This window comes from Neoarius graeffei, chromosome 20, assembly GCF_027579695.1.
Source record: "Neoarius graeffei isolate fNeoGra1 chromosome 20, fNeoGra1.pri, whole genome shotgun sequence".
Lineage (NCBI taxonomy): Eukaryota > Metazoa > Chordata > Actinopteri > Siluriformes > Ariidae > Neoarius > Neoarius graeffei.
The window spans coordinates 60456118-60478872 of NC_083588.1; the positions used below are offsets into that span (position 1 = coordinate 60456118).

Sequence of the window (22755 nt, forward strand, 5' to 3'; positions counted from 1 at the left end):
CTGCTGCTGCACGTCCACGCGGACCACTTCGACATAAAACTACATCTCGCTGCCTGTTCCACACCTACTCGGATCTAGACAACAATCATCCTCTCTAAACGAAAAAAAAGAACCCAAAAAGAAAACTATATTAACTACGAAACCTGTACTACTCAAGACTCAAGACAACACTGCATTTCCTCGCCTCATCTGTAATTCAGTGCTGCCTTCACATGCTCACTGGATTTGTCCTGGTTTTTTTTTTTTAATGTTATTGTCCCTATTACGAAGTCTTTCCAATAAGTATCCAATAATGCTATCGTTAGGGTAGTTCACTAGCTTAATCTATTTTGATATCAACTTAACATTTTCCTATCTTTGCTACTGATTTTCTCTCTAATTTGGTCTTGGGTAGCATTTTCTACCCATCAGCCAGCTCTCATACAATCACCTAACAGCTACAAATTAGGGAGGGCGAAGGCTAACACGTGAAGCTAGCCAACTGCTAGCAATCAATCAGAGAAAAACACTATCTGCCCTCTTCCACATACATAAGTACTGTTAGAAATAAGGCTACAGTAGGAGTCCATTTTTGTCCCCCAAGGTCCAATCTATACTAATGCACCCCCTAGGGATCATTACTAGACCTCAAGTTAGCTAAGTGTACCTTTTTAGTGCCAAAAAGGTTCCCAAGCATTATATAAAGGGTACAAATAAGTACCTTAGACTAGGGTACTGCCCCAGTGACAAGCCGCTGTACCCCGAAAGGTATAATAATGTACTTTATTTTCTGAGAGTGAGTTCATGGATGCCAATGATTGACTAGTGCCGCTGTGATTGACAGGAGAAAGAAAGTATGCTCCTGCCACCCAGACAGTACAGTCGGTTTAGCTCTTTTGGAGCTCTAGACGTTCAGCCGAACGCTTTTTTGTTGACCCCCAACATCTAAGATCTAAGACTAATCATGTTTTTGGCCTAATCACAAGGCTAATTATTAAAAAGGAAGTCATATTTAGAAAAATAAAGTTTCTAAAGCAACAATAACTGAAACCATCCAACTGTAAAACCGGGATCATTTGGAAAATTCATATTTCGTCATTCCAGTGATACATGAAGGCAGCACTTGTTCTCCTTAAGCAGGAATTAACAGATCTAACTTAATTATGACTAACGATCCCTTTGATTAGATACAATCAGACGTCATTTTCATTATCTTTCATTATCAGGACCTATTTTAATCAGAGAAAGAGTTTCTTCTTTATAAATGTGTTATAAACACTCTGTTTGTCTGATAATGAGATGTTAGTGAAAACAGTAAAAGGCTTGAAGGCTGCATGGAACAGTATGTCACTGTTAAACGCGTTAATCGTTTTATTGTCACAGTGATGTTCTTTACTGGATTTGTGATGATCCTGACTAAGTAAATGTGCTCCAGCAGTGTAATCTCAGTGTGTAGTGACGAAGCGATGGCATGGAGAAGTCTCGTCACTCCGTATTCCACATGGCTGTGTGATTACGGCAGGTCTTTCCTCTCCGTGGTCGACTCCTTGATGATCTGAAAGACAGAGAGTCAGTCAGTGTCGACGACCTGCGACGAGCTGCGACGAGCGATTCTCTCCAACAGCATAGCTCAGTTTTATATGCAAAAGTATCAGCACCCTGCCCTCTGCTGCTGGCACAGTATAAGTGCATGTGTGTTACATGGATTTACACGCCTACTGACAAAGAACTGAGGAATAAACAGTGATGAAAGAAAGAAAGAAAGAAAGAAAGAAAGAAAGAAAGAAAGAAAGAAAGAAAGAAAGAAAGAAAGAAAGAAAGAAAGAAAGAAGAGAAAATTTTGATATGAAAAACACAAAATTTCAAAAGAAAGAATGGAAAAGAAAAACAGAACAAATGCAAAGAAAGAAAATAGAATAAAAAATGAATAGTAAATAAATAAATAAATAAATAGTTAGTGGGATGAATACGAAATAAAGAAAGAAAAGTGGACCTCTCCATCGCGTGTCTCCACAGTTCGGACGATGATGCTTCTCTTAGTGAGACTCTCGGGAGGTGATTTAGGGTCAATGCTGGTTTCTGACACATAAGGAATAAATAAAGGACATTAGATTACAGCAAAAAGAGAGAGAGAGAGACAGAGAGATGGAAATGGTGATGATGGACAGATGGATATGGTGAGAGAGAGAGATAGAGAGAGAGATATATGGAAATGGTGAGAGAGAGACAGAGAGAGAGATGGAAATGGTGATGATGGAGAGAGAGATGGATATGGTGAGAGAGAGAGAGAGAGAGAGATGGATATGTGTGAGAGAGAGCTGGATATGGTGATGATGGAGAGAGAGAGATGGATATGGTGATGGAGAGAGAGATGGATATGGTGATGATGGAGAGAGAGACAGAGAGAGAGATGGATATGGTGATAATGGAGAGAGAGAGAGAGAGAGAGAGAGAGAGAGAGAGAGAGAGAGAGAGAGAGATGGATGTGGTGATGATGGAGAGAGAGACAGAGAGAGAGATGGATATGGTGATGGAGAGAGAGACAGAGAGAGAGATGGATATGGTGATGATGGAGAGAGAGACAGAGAGAGAGATGGATATGGTGATGATGGAGAGAGAGACAGAGAGAGAGATGGATATGGTGATGATGGAGAGAGAGATGGATATGGTGATGATGGAGAGAGAGACAGAGAGAGAGATGGAAATGGTGATGAAGAGAGAAATGGATATGGTGATGATGGAGAGAGAGAGAGATGGATATGGTGATGATGGAGAGAGAGAAATGGATATGGTGATGATGGAGAGAGAGGGAGATGGATATGTAATGATGGAGAGAGATGGATATGGTGATGATGGAGAGAGAGATGGATATGGTGATGATGGAGAGAGACAAATGGATATGGTAATGATGGAGAGAGAGAGAGAAATGGATATGGTAATGATGGAGAGAGAGATGGATATGGTGACGATGGAGAGAGAGAGATGGATATGGTGATGATGGAGAGAGAGATGGATATGGTGATGATGGAGAGAGAGAAATGGATATGGTGATGATGGAGAGAGAGGGAGATGGATATGTGATGATGGAGAGAGATGGATATGGTGATGATAGAGAGAGAGATGGATATGGTGATGATGGAGAGAGAGAAATGGATATGGTAATGATGGAGAGAGAGATGGATATGGTGATGATGGAGAGAGAGAGAAATGGATATGGTAATGATGGAGAGAGAGAGACGGAAATGGTGATGATGGAGAGAGACAGAGATGGATATGGTGAGAGAGAGAGAGAGAGAGAGAGAGAGAGAGAGAGAGAGAGAGAGATGGAAATGGTGATGATGGAGAGAGACAGAGATGGATATGGTGAGAGAGAGAGAGAGAGAGAGAGAGAGAGAGAGAGAGATGAAAATAAAGAATGAAGTGATGAACCATAAATAAACTGATGGAATAAAATCCGTCTCCTTGCTGTTATTCACATCACCTCAGCCTGTCTCTCACCTCTGAACTGCATGTTGGTGAAACTCTGCACAGGAACAGTGATCCTGACAACACACACACACACACACACACACACACATTAAAGCTCTGTCTGTGTTTAAGTCCTGTGTTCTAATGAACACGTGTCCCGTGTCCTCACCGACTCTCCTCGCCCTCCAGCAGCTTCCTGTAGGTGGCGATCTCGATGTCCAGTGCCAGTTTGACGTTGAGGAGGTCCTGGTACTCCTGCAGGTGTCGGGCCATCTCCTCCTTCAGAGCCTGGATCTCTTCCTCCAGACGGGCCACCGTGTCCTGATACGCCGCCGAGTCCGTGGAGAAACGCTCCTCCATCTCACGCAGCTGCCGCTCCAGAGAGTCGTTCTGCCCACAGAGAGCGTTCACGGTAAGGAAGGACCAAGAAAGAGAAGAGGAATGAACAGAACACTCAGCTGTTTACTGTCCGAGTCTCATTAACACCACCACTCACACACTGGAGTGAAATAAACCGCACTAAACCTGTCTGAATGTTCAGGAAAAAACACACACAGCTGTGATATCAAAGATGAAAAGAAAGAAAATGAAAGAAAGAACTGAGGGATAAGAAAGAAAGAAAGAAAGAAAGAAAGAAAGAAAGAAAGAAAGAAAGACATAAAAGCAAAAAAGAACATGAAAAAAGAAGAAAGAAATGAAGGGAAAATAGGAAAGAAAGAAAGAAAGAAAGAAAGAAAGAAAGAAAGAAAGAAAGAAAGAAAGAATGACAGGGCTGTGGAATGTGGTGTAGTATGAAGTTGATGATTTTCCTCGAACAGCACATGCAGTGTGTGATTCCTGCAGTGTGTTGTTCCTGCAGTGTGTGATTCCTGCAGTGTGTGATTCCTGCAGTGTGTTGTTCCTGCAGTATGTGATTCCTGCAGTGTGTGATTCCTGCAGTGTGTTGTTCCTGCAGTGTGAGATTCCTGCAGTGTGTTGTTCCTGCAGTGTGTTGTTCCTGCAGTGTGAGATTCCTGCAGTGTGAGATTCCTGCAGTGTGTGATTCCTGCAGTGTGTTGTTCCTGCAGTGTGTGATTCCTGCAGTGTGTGATTCCTGCAGTGTGTTGTTCCTGCAGTATGTGATTCCTGCAGTGTGTGATTCCTGCAGTGTGTTGTTCCTGCAGTATGTGATTCCTGCAGTGTGTGATTCCTGCAGTGTGTGATTCCTGCAGTGTGTGATTCCTGCAGTGTGTGATTCCTGAAGTGTGTGATTCCTGCAGTGTGTTGTTCCTGAAGTGTGTGATTCCTGCAGTGTGTGATTCCTGCAGTGTGAGATTCCTGCAGTGTGTGATTCCTGCAGTGTGAGATTCCTGCAGTGTGTGATTCCTGCAGTGTGTGATTCCTGCAGTGTGTGATTCCTGCAGTATGTGATTCCTGCAGTGTGTGATTCCTGCAGTGTGAGATTCCTGCAGTGTGAGATTCCTGCAGTGTGTTGTTCCTGCAGTGTGAGATTCCTGCAGTGTGTGATTCCTGAAGTGTGTGATTCCTGCAGTGTGTTGTTCCTGAAGTGTGTGATTCCTGCAGTGTGTGATTCCTGCAGTGTGAGATTCCTGCAGTGTGTGATTCCTGCAGTGTGTGATTCCTGCAGTGTGTGATTCCTGCAGTGTGTGATTCCTGCAGTGTGTTGTTCCTGCAGTGTGAGATTCCTGCAGTGTGTGATTCCTGAAGTGTGTGATTCCTGCAGTGTGTTGTTCCTGCAGTGTGTGGTTCCTGCAGTGTGTGGTTCCTGCAGTGTGTTGTTCCTGCAGTGTGAGATTCCTGCAGTGTGTTGTTCCTGCAGTGTGAGATTCCTGCAGTGTGTGATTCCTGCAGTGTGTTGTTCCTGCAGTGTGTGATTCCTGCAGTGTGTTGTTCCTGCAGTGTGTGATTCCTGCAGTGTGTGATTCCTGCAGTGTGTTGTTCCTGCAGTATGTGATTCCTGCAGTGTGTGATTCCTGCAGTGTGTGATTCCTGCAGTGTGTTGTTCCTGCAGTGTGTGATTCCTGAAGTGTGTGATTCCTGCAGTGTGTTGTTCCTGAAGTGTGTGATTCCTGCAGTGTGTGATTCCGGCAGTGTGAGATTCCTGCAGTGTGTGATTCCTGCAGTGTGAGATTCCTGCAGTGTGTGATTCCTGCAGTGTGTTGTTCCTGCAGTGTGTGATTCCTGCAGTGTGTGATTCCTGCAGTGTGTGATTCCTGCAGTGTGTGATTCCTGCAGTGTGAGATTCCTGCAGTGTGTTGTTCCTGCAGTGTGAGATTCCTGCAGTGTGTGATTCCTGAAGTGTGTGATTCCTGCAGTGTGTTGTTCCTGCAGTGTGTGATTCCTGCAGTGTGAGATTCCTGCAGTGTGTGATTCCTGCAGTGTGTGATTCCTGCAGTGTGTGATTCCTGCAGTGTGTTGTTCCTGCAGTGTGAGATTCCTGCAGTGTGTGATTCCTGCAGTGTGTTGTTCCTGCAGTGTGTGATTCCTGCAGTGTGTGGTTCCTGCAGTGTGTGATTCCTGCAGTGTGTTGTTCCTGCAGTGTGTTGTTCCTGCAGTGTGTTGTTCCTGCAGTGTGTTGTTCCTGCAGTGTGTGATTCCTGCAGTGTGAGATTCCTGCAGTGTGTTGTTCCTGCAGTGTGAGATTCCTGCAGTGTGTGATTCCTGAAGTGTGTGATTCCTGCAGTGTGTGAATCCTGCAGTGTGTGATTCCTGCAGTGTGAGATTCCTGCAGTGTGTGATTCCTGAATTGTGTGATTCCTGCAGTGTGTTATTCCTGCAGTGTGTGATTCCTGCAGTGTGTGATTCCTGCAGTGTGTTGTTCCTGCAGTGTGAGATTCCTGCAGTGTGTGATTCCTGAAGTGTGTGATTCCTGCAGTGTGTTGTTCCTGCTGTGTGAGATTCCTGCAGTGTGTGATTCCTGAAGTGTGTGATTCCTGCAGTGTGTTGTTCCTGCAGTGTGTGATTCCTGCAGTGTGTGATTCCTGCAGTGTGTTGTTCCTGCAGTGTGTTGTTCCTGCAGTGTGTTGTTCCTGCAGTGTGTTGTTCCTGCAGTGTGAGATTCCTGCAGTGTGTTGTTCCTGCAGTGTGAGATTCCTGCAGTGTGTGATTCCTGCAGTGTGTTGTTCCTGCAGTGTGTGATTCCTGCAGTGTGTGTTTCCTGCAGTGTGTTGTTCCTGCAGTGTGTTGTTCCTGCAGTGTGAGGTTCCTGCAGTGTGTGATTCCTGCAGTGTGTGATTCCTGCAGTGTGTGATTCCTGCAGTGTGTTGTTCCTGCAGTGTGTGATTCCTGCAGTGTGAGATTCCTGCAGTGTGAGATTCCTGCAGTGTGTGATTCCTGCAGTGTGTTGTTCCTGCAGTGTGTTGTTCCTGCAGTGTGTGATTCCTGCAGTGTGTGATTCCTGCAGTGTGTTGTTCCTGCAGTGTGTTGTTCCTGCAGTGTGTTGTTCCTGCAGTGTGTGATTCCTGCAGTGTGTTGTTCCTGCAGTGTGTGATTCCTGCAGTGTGTTGTTCCTGCAGTGTGTGATTCCTGCAGTGTGAGATTCCTGCAGTGTGTTGTTCCTGCAGTGTGAGATTCCTGCAGTGTGTGATTCCTGCAGTGTGTGATTCCTGCAGTGTGTGATTCCTGCAGTGTGTGATTCCTGTAGTGTGTGATTCCTGCAGTGTGTTGTTCCTGCAGTGTGAGATTCCTGCAGTGTGTGATTCCTGAAGTGTGTGATTCCTGCAGTGTGTTGTTCCTGCAGTGTGTGATTCCTGCAGTGTGTGATTCCTGCAGTGTGTTGTTCCTGCAGTGTGTGATTCCTGCAGTGTGTGATTCCTGAAGTGTGTGATTCCTGCAGTGTGTTGTTCCTGCAGTGTGTGATTCCTGCAGTGTGAGATTCCTGCAGTGTGTGATTCCTGCAGTGTGTGATTCCTGCAGTGTGTGATTCCTGCAGTATGTGATTCCTGCAGTGTGTGATTCCTGCAGTGTGAGATTCCTGCAGTGTGAGATTCCTGCAGTGTGTTGTTCCTGCAGTGTGAGATTCCTGCAGTGTGTGATTCCTGAAGTGTGTGATTCCTGCAGTGTGTTGTTCCTGAAGTGTGTGATTCCTGCAGTGTGTGATTCCTGCAGTGTGAGATTCCTGCAGTGTGTGATTCCTGCAGTGTGTGATTCCTGCAGTGTGTGATTCCTGCAGTGTGTGATTCCTGCAGTGTGTTGTTCCTGCAGTGTGAGATTCCTGCAGTGTGTGATTCCTGAAGTGTGTGATTCCTGCAGTGTGTTGTTCCTGCAGTGTGTGGTTCCTGCAGTGTGTGGTTCCTGCAGTGTGTTGTTCCTGCAGTGTGTGATTCCTGCAGTGTGTTGTTCCTGCAGTGTGAGATTCCTGCAGTGTGTGATTCCTGCAGTGTGTTGTTCCTGCAGTGTGTGATTCCTGCAGTGTGTTGTTCCTGCAGTGTGTGATTCCTGCAGTGTGTGATTCCTGCAGTGTGTTGTTCCTGCAGTATGTGATTCCTGCAGTGTGTGATTCCTGCAGTGTGTTGTTCCTGCAGTGTGAGATTCCTGCAGTGTGTGATTCCTGAAGTGTGTGATTCCTGCAGTGTGTTGTTCCTGAAGTGTGTGATTCCTGCAGTGTGTGATTCCGGCAGTGTGAGATTCCTGCAGTGTGTGATTCCTGCAGTGTGAGATTCCTGCAGTGTGTGATTCCTGCAGTGTGTGATTCCTGCAGTGTGTTGTTCCTGCAGTATGTGATTCCTGCAGTGTGTGATTCCTGCAGTGTGTGATTCCTGCAGTGTGAGATTCCTGCAGTGTGAGATTCCTGCAGTGTGAGATTCCTGCAGTGTGTGATTCCTGCAGTGTGTGATTCCTGCAGTGTGTTGTTCCTGCAGTGTGTGATTCCTGCAGTGTGAGATTCCTGCAGTGTGTGATTCCTGCAGTGTGTGATTCCTGCAGTGTGTGATTCCTGCAGTGTGTTGTTCCTGCAGTGTGAGATTCCTGCAGTGTGTGATTCCTGCAGTGTGTTGTTCCTGCAGTGTGTGATTCCTGCAGTGTGTGGTTCCTGCAGTGTGTGATTCCTGCAGTGTGTTGTTCCTGCAGTGTGTTGTTCCTGCAGTGTGTTGTTCCTGCAGTGTGTGATTCCTGCAGTGTGAGATTCCTGCAGTGTGTTGTTCCTGCAGTGTGAGATTCCTGCAGTGTGTGATTCCTGAAGTGTGTGATTCCTGCAGTGTGTGAATCCTGCAGTGTGTGATTCCTGCAGTGTGAGATTCCTGCAGTGTGAGATTCCTGCAGTGTGTGATTCCTGCAGTGTGTTATTCCTGCAGTGTGTGATTCCTGCAGTGTGTGATTCCTGCAGTGTGTTGTTCCTGCAGTGTGAGATTCCTGCAGTGTGTGATTCCTGAAGTGTGTGATTCCTGCAGTGTGTTGTTCCTGCAGTGTGAGATTCCTGCAGTGTGTGATTCCTGAAGTGTGTGATTCCTGCAGTGTGTTGTTCCTGCAGTGTGTGATTCCTGCAGTGTGTGATTCCTGCAGTGTGTTGTTCCTGCAGTGTGTTGTTCCTGCAGTGTGTTGTTCCTGCAGTGTGTTGTTCCTGCAGTGTGAGATTCCTGCAGTGTGTTGTTCCTGCAGTGTGAGATTCCTGCAGTGTGTGATTCCTGCAGTGTGTTGTTCCTGCAGTGTGTGATTCCTGCAGTGTGTGTTTCCTGCAGTGTGTGTTGTTCCTGCAGTGTGTTGTTCCTGCAGTGTGAGGTTCCTGCAGTGTGAGGTTCCTGCAGTGTGTGATTCCTGCAGTGTGTGATTCCTGCAGTGTGTTGTTCCTGCAGTGTGTGATTCCTGCAGTGTGAGATTCCTGCAGTGTGAGATTCCTGCAGTGTGTGATTCCTGCAGTGTGTTGTTCCTGCAGTGTGTTGTTCCTGCAGTGTGTGATTCCTGCAGTGTGTTGTTCCTGCAGTGTGTTGTTCCTGCAGTGTGTTGTTCCTGCAGTGTGTGATTCCTGCAGTGTGTTGTTCCTGCAGTGTGAGATTCCTGCAGTGTGTTGTTCCTGCAGTGTGAGATTCCTGCAGTGTGTGATTCCTGCAGTGTGTGATTCCTGCAGTGTGTGATTCCTGCAGTGTGTGATTCCTGTAGTGTGTGATTCCTGCAGTGTGTTGTTCCTGCAGTGTGAGATTCCTGCAGTGTGTGATTCCTGAAGTGTGTGATTCCTGCAGTGTGTTGTTCCTGCAGTGTGAGATTCCTGCAGTGTGTGATTCCTGAAGTGTGTGATTCCTGCAGTGTGTTGTTCCTGCAGTGTGTGATTCCTGCAGTGTGTGATTCCTGCAGTGTGTTGTTCCTGCAGTGTGTTGTTCCTGCAGTGTGTGATTCCTGCAGTGTGTGATTCCTGAAGTGTGTGATTCCTGCAGTGTGTTGTTCCTGCAGTGTGTGATTCCTGCAGTGTGTGATTCCTGCAGTGTGTTGTTCCTGCAGTGTGTTGTTCCTGCAGTGTGAGGTTCCTGCAGTGTGAGGTTCCTGCAGTGTGTGATTCCTGCAGTGTGTTATTCCTGCAGTGTGTTGTTCCTGCAGTGTGTGATTCCTGCAGTGTGTGATTCCTGCAGTGTGTTGTTCCTGCAGTGTGTGATTCCTGCAGTGTGTTGTTCCTGCAGTGTGTGATTCCTGCAGTGTGTTGTTCCTGCAGTGTGAGATTCCTGCAGTGTGTGATTCCTGCAGTGTGTTGTTCCTGCAGTGTGTGATTCCTGCAGTGTGTTGTTCCTGCAGTGTGAGATTCCTGCAGTGTGTGATTCCTGCAGTGTGTTGTTCCTGCAGTGTGTTGTTCCTGCAGTGTGTGATTCCTGCAGTGTGTGATTCCTGCAGTGTGTGATTCCTGCAGTGTGTTGTTCCTGCAGTGTGTGATTCCTGCAGTGTGTGATTCCTGCAGTGTGTTGTTCCTGCAGTGTGTTGTTCCTGCAGTGTGTTGTTCCTGCAGTGTGTGATTCCTGCAGTGTGTGATTCCTGCAGTGTGTGATTCCTGCAGTGTGTGATTCCTGCAGTGTGTGATTCCTGCAGTGTGTGATTCCTGCAGTGTGTGATTCCTGCAGTGTGTTGTTCCTGCAGTGTGAGATTCCTGCAGTGTGAGATTCCTGCAGTGTGTTGTTCCTGCAATGTGTGATTCCTGCAGTGTGTTGTTCCTGCAGTGTGTGATTCCTGCAGTGTGTGATTCCTGCAGTGTGTGATTCCTGCAGTGTGTTGTTCCTGCAGTGTGTGATTCCTGCAGTGTGTGATTCCTGAAGTGTGTTGTTCCTGAAGTGTGTTGTTCCTGCAGTGTGTGATTCCTGCAGTGTGTGATTCCTGCAGTGTGAGATTCCTGCAGTGTGTTGTTCCTGCAGTGTGAGATTCCTGCAGTGTGTTGTTCCTGCAGTGTGTGATTCCTGCAGTGTGTGATTCCTGCAGTGTGTTGTTCCTGCAGTGTGTTGTTCCTGCAGTGTGAGATTCCTGCAGTGTGTTGTTCCTGCAGTGTGTGATTCCTGCAGTGTGAGATTCCTGCAGTGTGTTGTTCCTGCAGTGTGTTGTTCCTGCAGTGTGAGATTCCTGCAGTGTGTTGTTCCTGCAGTGTGTGATTCCTGCAGTGTGTTGTTCCTGCAGTGTGTGATTCCTGTAGTGTGAGATTCCTGCAGTGTGTTGTTCCTGCAGTGTGTTGTTCCTGCAGTGTGAGATTCCTGCAGTGTGTTGTTCCTGCAGTGTGTGATTCCTGCAGTGTGTTGTTCCTGCAGTGTGTGATTCCTGTAGTGTGAGATTCCTGCAGTGTGTTGTTCCTGCAGTGTGTGATTCCTGCAGTGTGAGATTCCTGCAGTGTGTTGTTCCTGCAGTGTGTTGTTCCTGTAGTGTGAGATTCCTGCAGTGTGTTGTTCCTGCAGTGTGTGATTCCTGCAGTGTGTGATTCCTGCAGTGTGTGATTCCTGCAGTGTGTGATTCTTGCAGTGTGTTGTTCCTGCAGTGTGAGATTCCTGCAGTGTGTGATTCCTGCAGTGAGTTATTCCTGCAGTGTGTGATTCCTGCAGTGTGTTATTCCTGCAGTGTGTGATTCCTGCAGTGTGAGATTCCTGCAGTGTGTTGTTCCTGCAGTGTGTGATTCCTGCAGTGTGTGATTCCTGCAGTGTGTGATTCCTGCAGTGTGTTGTTCCTGCAGTGTGAGATTCCTGCAGTGTGTTGTTCCTGCAGTGTGTGATTCCTGCAGTGTGTGATTCCTGCAGTGTGTTGTTCCTGCAATGTGTTGTTCCTGCAGTGTGAGATTCCTGCAGTGTGTTGTTCCTGCAGTGTGTGATTCCTGCAGTGTGAGATTCCTGCAGTGTGTTGTTCCTGCAGTGTGAGATTCCTGCAGTGTGTTGTTCCTGCAGTGTGTGATTCCTTCAGTGTGTGATTCCTGCAGTGTGTGATTCCTGCAGTGTGTGATTCCTGCAGTGTGTGATTCCTGCAGTGTGAGATTCCTGCAGTGTGTTGTTCCTGCAGTGTGTGATTCCTGCAGTGTGTGATTCCTGCAGTGTGTGATTCCTGCAGTGTGTTGTTCCTGCAGTGTGTGATTCCTGCAGTGTGTTGTTCCTGAAGTGTGTGATTCCTGCAGTGTGTTGTTCCTGCAGTGTGTTGTTCCTGCAGTGTGTGATTCCTGTAGTGTGTGATTCCTGCAGTGTGTGATTCCTGTAGTGTGTGATTCCTGCAGTGTGTGATTCCTGCAGTGTGTGGTTCCTGTAGTGTGTGGTTCCTGCAGTGTGCGATTCCTGCAGTGTGTTGTTCCTGCAGTGTGTGATTCCTGCAGTGTGTGATTCCTGCAGTGTGTGATTCCTGTAGTGTGCGATTCCTGCAGTGTGTGATTCCTGCAGTGTGTGATTCCTGCAGTGTGTGGTTCCTGTAGTGTGTGGTTCCTGCAGTGTGAGATTCCTGCAGTGTGTTGTTCCTGCAGTGTGTGATTCCTGTAGTGTGAGATTCCTGCAGTGTTTTGTTCCTGCAGTGTGTGATTCCTTCAGTGTGTGATTCCTGCAGTGTGTGATTCCTGCAGTGTGTGATTCCTGCAGTGTGTGATTCCTGCAGTGTGAGATTCCTGCAGTGTGTTGTTCCTGCAGTGTGTGATTCCTGCAGTGTGTGATTCCTGCAGTGTGTGATTCCTGCAGTGTGTTGTTCCTGCAGTGTGTGATTCCTGCAGTGTGTTGTTCCTGAAGTGTGTGATTCCTGCAGTGTGTTGTTCCTGCAGTGTGTTGTTCCTGCAGTGTGTGATTCCTGTAGTGTGTGATTCCTGCAGTGTGTGATTCCTGTAGTGTGTGATTCCTGCAGTGTGTGATTCCTGCAGTGTGTGGTTCCTGTAGTGTGTGGTTCCTGCAGTGTGCGATTCCTGCAGTGTGTTGTTCCTGCAGTGTGTGATTCCTGCAGTGTGTGATTCCTGCAGTGTGTGATTCCTGTAGTGTGTGATTCCTGCAGTGTGTGATTCCTGCAGTGTGTGATTCCTGCAGTGTGTGGTTCCTGTAGTGTGTGGTTCCTGCAGTGTGAGATTCCTGCAGTGTGTTGTTCCTGCAGTGTGTGATTCCTGTAGTGTGAGATTCCTGCAGTGTTTTGTTCCTGCAGTGTGTGATTCCTGTAGTGTGTGATTCCTGCAGTGTGTGATTCCTGTAGTGTGTGATTCCTGCAGTGTGTGATTCCTGCAGTGTGTGATTCCTGCAGTGTGTGGTTCCTGCAGTGTGTGGTTCCTGCAGTGTGAGATTCCTGCAGTGTGTTGTTCCTGCAGTGTGTGATTCCTGCAGTGTGTGATTCCTGCAGTGTGTGATTCCTGTAGTGTGTGATTCCTGCAGTGTGTGATTCCTGTAGTGTGTGATTCCTGTAGTGTGTGATTCCTGCAGTGTGTGATTCCTGCAGTGTGTGGTTCCTGTAGTGTGTGGTTCCTGCAGTGTGAGATTCCTGCAGTGTGTTGTTCCTGCAGTGTGTTGTTCCTGTAGTGTGAGATTCCTGCAGTGTGTTGTTCCTGCAGTGTGTGATTCCTGCAGTGTGTGATTCCTGCAGTGTGTGATTCTTGCAGTGTGTTGTTCCTGCAGTGTGAGATTCCTGCAGTGTGTGATTCCTGCAGTGAGTTATTCCTGCAGTGTGTGATTCCTGCAGTGTGTTATTCCTGCAGTGTGTGATTCCTGCAGTGTGTTGTTCCTGCAGTGTGTGATTCCTGCAGTGTGTTATTCCCACAGTGTTTGATTCCCAAAATGTGCTTTTCCTGAAGTGTGTTATTCCTGCAGTGTGTTATTCCTCTTCCACCACAGTGTTTAGTGAACCTTACAGTGTTGATTGATGAGAGAGTGAAAGGAGGCCGGTTCCCTCAGAAGGAGAGTAAAAGTGTAAAACTCACGCTTCCACGCATAGACTCCAGGTCACACGTCAGGGCCTGAATCTGTCTGCGGTAATCATTGGCTTCCTGTTTCGCCTGCCGCAGAGCCTCTGCATTCCGATTGGCCGCATCAGTCAGATCTGCAAACTGGGACACAATGCACATGTTTGTTTGTGTGTGTGTGTGTGTGTGTGTGTGTGTGTGTGTGTGTGTGTGTGTAAGCCTATAATTTATATGATGTATATGATTAACCTTGGAGCGGTACCACTCCTCAGTCTCCTGCATGTTGGAGGTTGCCATGGCCTCGTACTGGACTCGGATGTCCCTCAGTGCTGCAGTCAGGTCCGGCTTAGAGACATCCAGGTCCACATGCACCTGCTGAGCATTCAACTGCTCCTGCAGCTCCCGCATCTCCTACACACACACACACACACACACACACACACACAGAGGTGAGTTAAGAATCCTCTTGTGGATTTGTTAGTAATAATAGCACATGCTCCAGGTGCAGAGAAAACGAGTGTAAATGAGAGGACAGGATGAGAGACAGTGCACCTCCTCATGGACTTTCTTCAGGAAATTGATCTCATCCTGCAGCGCTTCAATCTTCCGCTCCAGCTGCACCCTATTCAGAGCTGCCTCGTCCACATCCTGAGAGAGAGAGAGGAGAGATGCTCTTTATAATACAATATTAAATTGAGTCACACAGTAGGGACTTGTATAACAGACCCTCCATATAAAATGACTAAAAATTGTATGTGTGTAATTATTAATTTGGTGAACTTTTCTGTATGGAGATGTTCATTTAACATTTTCTGGAAGGAGTCTCCAGTGTCAGTGTGTCAGTGCTTAGTAACAGTCTGGAACCGTTTCTGGTTTCTTGCTAACAAGATAAGCTGCATTTTTCTGTCGTATCGTCTTCAAGTGAGAGAAGGAATCATGAGGGAATGACTGTTTTAAAGGTGCTGACTGCAAAGTCATCTGAAATTTCAATTTTTTTTATTGTGCATGGCATTTTCCGATGTCCCGCAAGAACAATATCATGTGGACGAGATGTGATCATTTTGATGTCCTGATGGTTGCTTTTCACCATTTTGGGACCATTTTCCTCCCTCTTGAGGTAAACAGTACGGACCTACGGAAACAGGAAACAGCCAAGCGTGAGGGAGGAGCTTGAGCTAATTAGCATAACTATGGAACTGCGTCACACCAAGAAAACATCGTGACTCCGTATCAACCATGGAGAATTTTGAGCCGCAGGGATTTGTGTAATTTGTGGTTGACGTTCATGAATAGATCCATGAAACCAAAGACGAATATATCTTTTCTCTGTTACTGCTTTTGTGTTATCGTTTCTTTCTCTTGTCCGCCGGTTGTGGTGTAGCTCCAGACCCAGTTTTGGGCGTCGGTTCCCTCCAGGCCTTGGTTCACCGTGGGTGATGCCTGTGCTCTCAGCTATGGACTGCAGTGAGCCTGTTGCTCATTTTATATCGTGGTTGTCCAGCACTCTGTGCTTTAATGCTTGGCGTGATGTTCCGCGTGATGTTGCTCGGTGGCGTCGCAGCGGCTGTGCAGGCGGTTTGGGACACACCAGCACTCTGCATGGCGGAGCTTCTGTGCTCGCTTTGTGGATCCATGGCGTGGTGTTGAGTGATGTTGCTGACGGCGTCACGGCGGCGGTGCTGGAGATGTGGGACTCATTTTCGTGCGCCTTTTGGTGGGACTGTGGCTGCTACACCACAGGAATTACATCCTGACCCCTACTCGGTGGACTTTTTACTTTTTTTTATTTTTTATTATTATTATTATTTATTATTTATTTATTTTTTTATTTTTATTTTTCTTTGTCTATAATTGTAAAGCGTCCTTGGGTTTCTTGAAAGCGCTATAGAAATTTAACTTATTATTATTATTATTATTATTATTATTATTATTATTCTCTGTAAGATCAAGACATTAGGTTAGTTCTCAAAACTTCTACTCAGACTCACCAAGCCAAGACAAGCGCTGCAAATTCTTCATCAGATTTCACACCTGTTTCATCCTTCAGTCAATTCTAGCGGTCGATCTGTCACTTCACAAAAATTCTTGCGGACAACCTTTTGGTTTCCGTTGCTTTTCTGGCGTGCTTTCTAGTTTTCATATTTTCCTTTTCTTTTCCACTGGCAGGAGAGCAGAGTCCGCCATGTTTGCCCACACCGGCTTGTTTTGGTTAAAAGTAGGTCAAACACTCCATACAGCGGTCACGTGATATTGTTGCTCGCTTGCTTCGGCAATCTCTGGAATCGTAAAACGTGGGACGCATTTTATCTTGGCAAAACATTTACACATAGGATACATGGTGTGTGTGTGTGTGTGTGTGTGCAGCAGCACAACTCCTCAATTTCGACACAAAACATCTCGAAACTCCAACAGTGATAGAAATAGAACACTTTTGCCCAGAATTCAAGTTTGCAGACAGAACCTTTAAAGAAGAAATTTGTGTGTATTGTATTACACAGTATTGCATGTGTTTGAACAGCATGCAATATGTTACTCGCCTGTCGAAATGCATTCAGGTTGTTTTCTGCATCTTGTCTCAGCACAGTCTCGTCCTGAAGTCTGCAACAAAGCCAGATGAAGAATTTCAGAACTCAGGAACTAATAAACATCTATCGCAAATACACACTCATCACACATCACACATCCAAAAGCTACAACTTCTTCACCTATATACAATACTTTACTTTGCAGCATGATTGTAAATAAAAGATTCATAGTTTCCCATTAAGATTGGCCATCACAGGGCGTAAATGTATTCTTTATCCACCAAACAGCTCAAAATACAGCAAATACATTAGGAAATAGAATGATCCCAATGACCCCAATACAATAACATATGTAACTATGTGATATTCATTTATTTTCTATTGCGCTTATCCACTGTGGTTGGCGGGTCGCAGGTGAGATGGAGCCAGTCCCAGCTGACATTAGGCGTACATCTTGGACAGGTCGCCAGTCTACCATGGGGCTAACACAAAGAGACAGACAGACATTCAGACTCACATACACACCTACGGGCAATTTAGAGTAGCCAGTTGACCTAATCTGCAAGCATGGGGAGAATATTCAAACTCCTCACAGAACAGCACCAGTTGACCAGTAGGTTTGGCCCCAGAACCTTCTTGCTGTACTGCCCCCACCATGCTACCTATTATATGGTATCTCATACTGGTGTTGTAGAACTCGAGACCGGTCTCAAGACCACTTTTTAAAGGTCTCAGTCTCATCTCTCAGAATCAACCACATTTTACTCAGTCTTGTCTTGGTCTTGGACATAGAGGACTCGGGATTTTATTTCAAGACCACAACTGTGGGGATTTCAATAAATTGCTTGTGTATTGTCTGATTTATTTGTTAACATCATTGCTGTGATTGGATGTAAAGCTTCCTGCTTCAAATGCAACCAATAACGTGACTCATTCCTAATTTGAAATTTTCATTACTCTTAACAGCTGTCGCCCCTCCCCCACCCACACTGGTCTTGACCCTGACCTCGCCCTGCCTCCGTCTTGGTTTTGACTTGGTCTCAACCCCTCAAAGTCCTGGTCTTGTTTTGGTCTTGATACACTCTGGTCTTGGTTATGACTTGGTCTCGGTTTAGGTGGTCTTGACTACAACACTATCTCATACCTATATCATATTAGAACAGTTAGCTGATAATGAAAATATTGACAGATAAAGAAGGTTATCTGGGGTAGTTGGTCCAAATCTTACCCCCCTTGCACCCAAAACTTTCACCCAATATTTGCTCCACTACTAAACAAGACTTTCATAAGGACATTTTGGTGAGAAGGTGAGACTGTAATCTAGTTTAATGGCTGGTGTGGGTGACAGGAGCAGGTCAGTGTGATGAGATCTGTAACAGAGCACATCATTAGCTCTTCTCTCTCTCCACAGGTTTCCACAGGGTAATAAGAAGCCTGCCTGACCAGGTCATATTTATAGAACAGTCAAGGAAACAAAAATGTTAAAAAGAGTGCTGGTAACCTCAACGTTAATTATTTACCTGAAATACTTCAATTCTATGTTCTAATCTAAATACAGTAGTATCAAGCTACATGGAGCCGCAAACAAACCCAACAAATCAGCTCAGAAAGGACCTTTCCAATGAGCATTAAGACAAGCTAAGACAAGTAAGAGTAAATCTTTTCGAACTCCCTGAACAGTGGGCAGCTAGAGGAAAGAAAGTTGCAGTGATTTCATTTCTATCCCTAGGAATATAACAGAGCTCAAGAATATCAGGATAGTGATATAGTATACACTGTATGTAGACACCTAACCATCACACCCATACATATCCATTCCAAAACCATGGGCATTAACAAAGAGTTGGTCCCCCTTTTGCTGTTCTACTATCCTCAACTCTTCTAGGAAGGGTTTCTTCTAGATTTGGGGCGTGATGGTGGAGATTTGTGTTCATTCAGCTACAAGAACATTAAAGAGGTCAGGCACTGATGTTTGTTGACAAGGCTCCAGTTCCAGTTCATCCCAAAGGTGTTCAGTCGGGTTGAGGTCAGGGCTCTGTGCAGGTCACTCGAGTTCATCAAATTTCTCCAACCTGAGCAAACCATGTCATCACTGAGATCGCACTGTCATGTCGGAACAGGTTTGTTCCTGTTACAGTGGTGCTTGAAAGTTTGTGAACCCTTTAGAATTTTCTATATTTCTGCATAAATATGACCTAAAACATCATCAGATTTTCACACAAGTCCTAAAAGTAGATAAAGAGAACCCAGTTAAACAAATGAGACAAAAATATTATACTTGGTCATTTATTTATTGAGGAAAATTATCCAATATTACATATCTGTGAGTGGCAAAAGTATGTGAACCTCTAAGATTAGCAGTTAATTTGAAGGTGAAATTAGAGTCAGGTGTTTTCAATCAATGGGATGACAATCAGGTGTGAGTGGGCACCCTGTTTTATTTAAAGAACAGGGATCTATCAAAGTCTGATCTTCACAACCCATGTTTGTGGAAGTGTATCATGGCACGAACAAAGGAGATTTCTGAGGACCTCAGAAAAAGTGTTGTTGATGCTCATCAGGCTGTAAAAGGTTACAAAACCATCTCTAAAGAGTTTGGACTCCACCAATCCACAGTCAGACAGATTGTGTACAAATGAAGGAAATTCAAGACCATTGTTACCCTCCCCAGGAGTGGTCGATCAACAAAGATCACTCCAAGAGCAAGGCATGCAATAGTAGGCGAGGTCACAAAGGACCCTAGGGTAACTTCTAAGCAACTGAAGGCCTCTCTCACATTGGCTAATGTTAGTGTTCATGAGTCCACCATCAGGAGAACACTGAACAACAATGGTGTGCATGGCAGGGTTGCAAGGAGAAAGGCACTGCTCTCCAAAAAGAACATTGCTGCTCATCTGCAGTTTGCTAAAGATCACGTGGACAAGCCAGAAGGCTATTGGAAAAATGTTTTGTGGATGGATGAGACCAAAATAGAACTTTTTGGTTTAAATGAGAAGCATTATGTTTGGAGAAAGGAAAACACTGCATTCCAGCATAAGAACCTTATCCCATCTGTGAAACAAGGTGGTGGTAGTATCATGGTTTGGGCCTGTTTTGCTGCATCTGGGCCAGGACGGCTTGCCATCATTGATGGAACAATGAATTCTGAATTATACCAGTGAATTCTAAAGGAAAATGTCAGGACATCTGTCCATGAACTGAATCTCAAGAGAAGGTGGGTCATGCAGCAAGACAATGATCCTAAGCACACAAGTCGTTCTACCAAAGAATGGTTAAAGAAGAATAAAATTAATGTTTTGGAATGGCCAGGTCAAAGTCCTAACCTTAATCCAATTGAAATGTTGTGGAAGGACTTGAAGCGAGTAGTTTATGTGAGGAAACCCACCAACATCCCAGAGTTGAAGCTGTTCTGTACGGAGGAATGGGCTGAAATTCCTCCAAGCCGGTGTGCAGGACTGATCAACAGTTACTGGAAACGTTTTGTTGCAGTTATTGCTGCACAAGGGGGTCACACCAGATACTGAAAGCAAGGGTTCACATACTTTTGCCACTCACAGATATGTAATATTGGATCATTTTCCTCAATAAATAAATGACCAAGTATAATATTTTTGTCTCATTTGTTTAACTGGGTTCTCTTTATCTACTTTTAGGACTTGTGTGAAAATCTGATGTTGTTTTAGGTCATATTTATACTGAAATAGAGAAAATTCTAAAGGGTTCACAAACTTTCAAGCACCACTGTAGTCCCAGTGAAGGGAGATTATAAACCTACAGCATACAAAGACATTCTAGACAATTGCTTGCTTCCAATTTTGTGGCAAGAACCACATATGGGTCTGATGGTCAGTTGTCCACATACTTTTGGTCATACAGTGCATCAACGTAAGCACACAGGCTCCACAGGTAAAATCTTCCAGGGATTGCGTCACATTACATTAATGACATTTAGTAGACGCTCTTATCCAGAGTGACATACCATATAACATACCCTGGGGAGCAGTAAGGGGTTAGGTGCCTTGCTCAAGGACAATTCAGCCATTCCTGCTGGTCCAGGGAGCTTTTGGTCCCAAAGCTGCTTCTCTAACCATTAGACCATGGCTTCCCCCATCATACTCTAGTAAGTGATGGTTTCAAGCTTTTTGTCGAAGTTCGAACCACATTTATCTCCTAAATTCAGTTGTTTCAAAGATCTGGTTTTGGGTTGTATGTATTTTTAACCCAAACACTGATTGGAATTATCCATTCAAGAGAAATTAACTGCTTAATAATTCTGTTAAAAAACTATCAGCATAACCCTCAAGTGTTCAGCTAAGGGTAAAGCTGGGATAAAGAAAGGATGAAGGATAAAGAAGTTATAAACATGAAGTAGTGTTCCCAAATGGCTCATGTTTTTCTATTTTGTTATTGTTGCTTGCTGCTCATCATTGGATAAATGCATGAATGACTGAATAGCAAAGCTGTTTTGAACCATTATGCTTCCAAATCAAAGTCACAATCACCTCAAACCTGGACTCCACAATTTCATTATTCTAATGTTAGCAAAAAGATATTGAAAGGAAAACAAGTTTGAGGAGATCGTTTATATAATGTGAAAGGAATTTAATTGAATGAAAGGTTTTGTATATTGACTAAGACTTTCAGTTAGTAACGTTAGATTGTTGTAAATAAAATATATTACAGGAGTTTGAATAGAAATTCTTAAAAGTGAAAAAAAACCTAACTATATACATATATATATGTGGACGTGCAGGTGTTTAGTGAGAGAATATTCAGCTTGTTGCTGGGGCGTCAGGACGTCTGAACAGGGCTTTAGGCTCTTTGTGAAGGCCACAATACCCCTGTGCACATTTCATTCATTCACTTGCCTTTCTTTTCAAACATGAGCTTAATCCACCCATCCCTGCCCCCCAACCCAACAGCTTGAGGGATCAGGCTTGATAAAGAGTCAGGCTTTAAAAACAGGCAGCTGAGTGAAAGTATGAACAAACACCGTGTTATCACCATATTACACTGTCAGTGCTATCATGGTTATACTTAAAGTCACGTCTGGCTTAGTCAGACTTTTTCAGTCTTATATGCCTGCTTGTTACTTTGGCAACTGCTCACTGAACACAGACGGAGTGGATGCATCTCGGCCTGCTGACCTCTGAGGGTGTTTTGCAATCTACCCATCTGCTGTGCTTCACACTCCCTCAGTGCTTTGTCTTCTGGCATGCCCAAGTCTGTCACTCCTACTCAGACCAAACTTCATTCATTGGGCTCTGTTTGCAAAACTTTACAATTAACTAATTTTTATGATTATAGTCAAAAATTATTTACTATAGTCATAAAAATGGTCAGGAATTTTTTTTAACAGTATCACATCCCCCACATTTTTCATATCATTCCCAAGTATTAGCAAAAGATCACAAAATGAAAACAATATAACACAGCAATAGAGCACATTGTTTTTCTCTGATTGTATTTATACTATGCTGCACTATTTATTTACTGCTAATCCTATTTCTATACTGTTTGGTACACATCCATACATACATCTACCAGTTCCACCAATCAGCGCATTTCTTCATCAAGCCATCCATTTCTTCAACATTGCCACCTTCCTCAACCATCCATCCTTCCACCAATCCACCCAACTGCCAATTAATCCCTTCATCCTGATCCCTTCCATGCTGCCACCCACCCACTGGATGTCCCTCTACCAATCCATTCATCCATCCATTGGTCAGTTCAGTCACCCCTCCACCAATCCACCCATTCATTTATCAATTCACCAACACCACTCAATCTGTTGATCCATCCATCCCACAACCATTCTGTCCATTCATCCACTCATCCCTCTGCCAATCCATTCATCCATTCTTACACCCCTTGGTCAGTTCAGTCATCCCTCCACCAATCCACCCATTCATTTATCAGTTCACCAACACCACTCACTGTTGATCCATCCATCCCACCCACAACTATTTTGCCCATCCATCCATCCTTCCTCCCTCACCTCTGCTTCAGTGTGCCCACATCGGCTGCCAGGTTGTCCCTCTCAATCTCCAGACGTGCCTTGGCATTGTTCAGGCCATCCACCTGCCTGCGCAGCTCCCTCAGTTCCTCCTGGTAAATGTCCCCAAGGCGACTTGGCTCCTTCCCGCGCAGTTGATTCAGCTCGGCCACCAGCACCTTGTTCTGCTGTTCTAGGAAACGTACTTTCTCGATGTAGTTGGCAAAGCGGTCATTCAGACCCATCATCTCCACCTTTTCATTGGTGCGCGTATCACGGTACTGAGCCTTCAGCAGCGAGTCAGCTGAGAAGTCTAGCCTCTCAGTTCCCAGGGACAGACGGGATATGCTAGGACTGGACAGGGCGGTGTGCCGTGGGCTGCTGTGGACAGACAGACGCCCGAAGCTCCTGGTGATGAGCGGGGCTGAGGGGCTGCTCTGAGTCCCGAAACGCTTTCGGTAGGACGAGAGGACACGCTGGGTCTCCAT

At 45.2% G+C, this 22755-nt stretch overlaps 1 protein-coding gene across 1 annotated transcript; it reads right to left on the reverse strand.

Moving 5' to 3' along the window:
• Window positions 1-1279: 1279 nt before the first annotated feature.
• On the reverse strand, window positions 1280-22755 carry gfap (glial fibrillary acidic protein). The gene is made up of 9 exons (XM_060902674.1): window positions 22271-22755; window positions 16282-16342; window positions 14297-14392; window positions 13994-14155; window positions 13763-13888; window positions 3617-3837; window positions 3478-3521; window positions 1973-2058; window positions 1280-1534 (listed from the first exon to the last, which is right to left on the reverse strand). The coding sequence occupies exons 1-9, from the start codon at window positions 22753-22755 to the stop codon at window positions 1493-1495; spliced, it is 1323 nt and encodes a 440-aa protein (XP_060758657.1). The 3' UTR covers window positions 1280-1492.

What these genes read in the sequence shown, in the direction of transcription:
- gfap (XM_060902674.1), bottom strand. Translation starts at nt 22,755, where the DNA reads ATGGAGACCCAGCGTGTCCTCTCGTCCTACCGAAAGCGTTTCGGGACT. An exon ending in ACCTGAATGCATTTCGACAG is followed by an intron (nt 14,393 to 16,281) that starts GCGAGTAACATA and finishes TCTCTCTCTCAG; the next exon opens with GATGTGGACGAGGCAGCTCT. An exon ending in CACCAACATGCAGTTCAGAG is followed by an intron (nt 2,059 to 3,477) that starts GTGAGAGACAGG and finishes CTTATGTGTCAG; the next exon opens with AAACCAGCATTGACCCTAAA.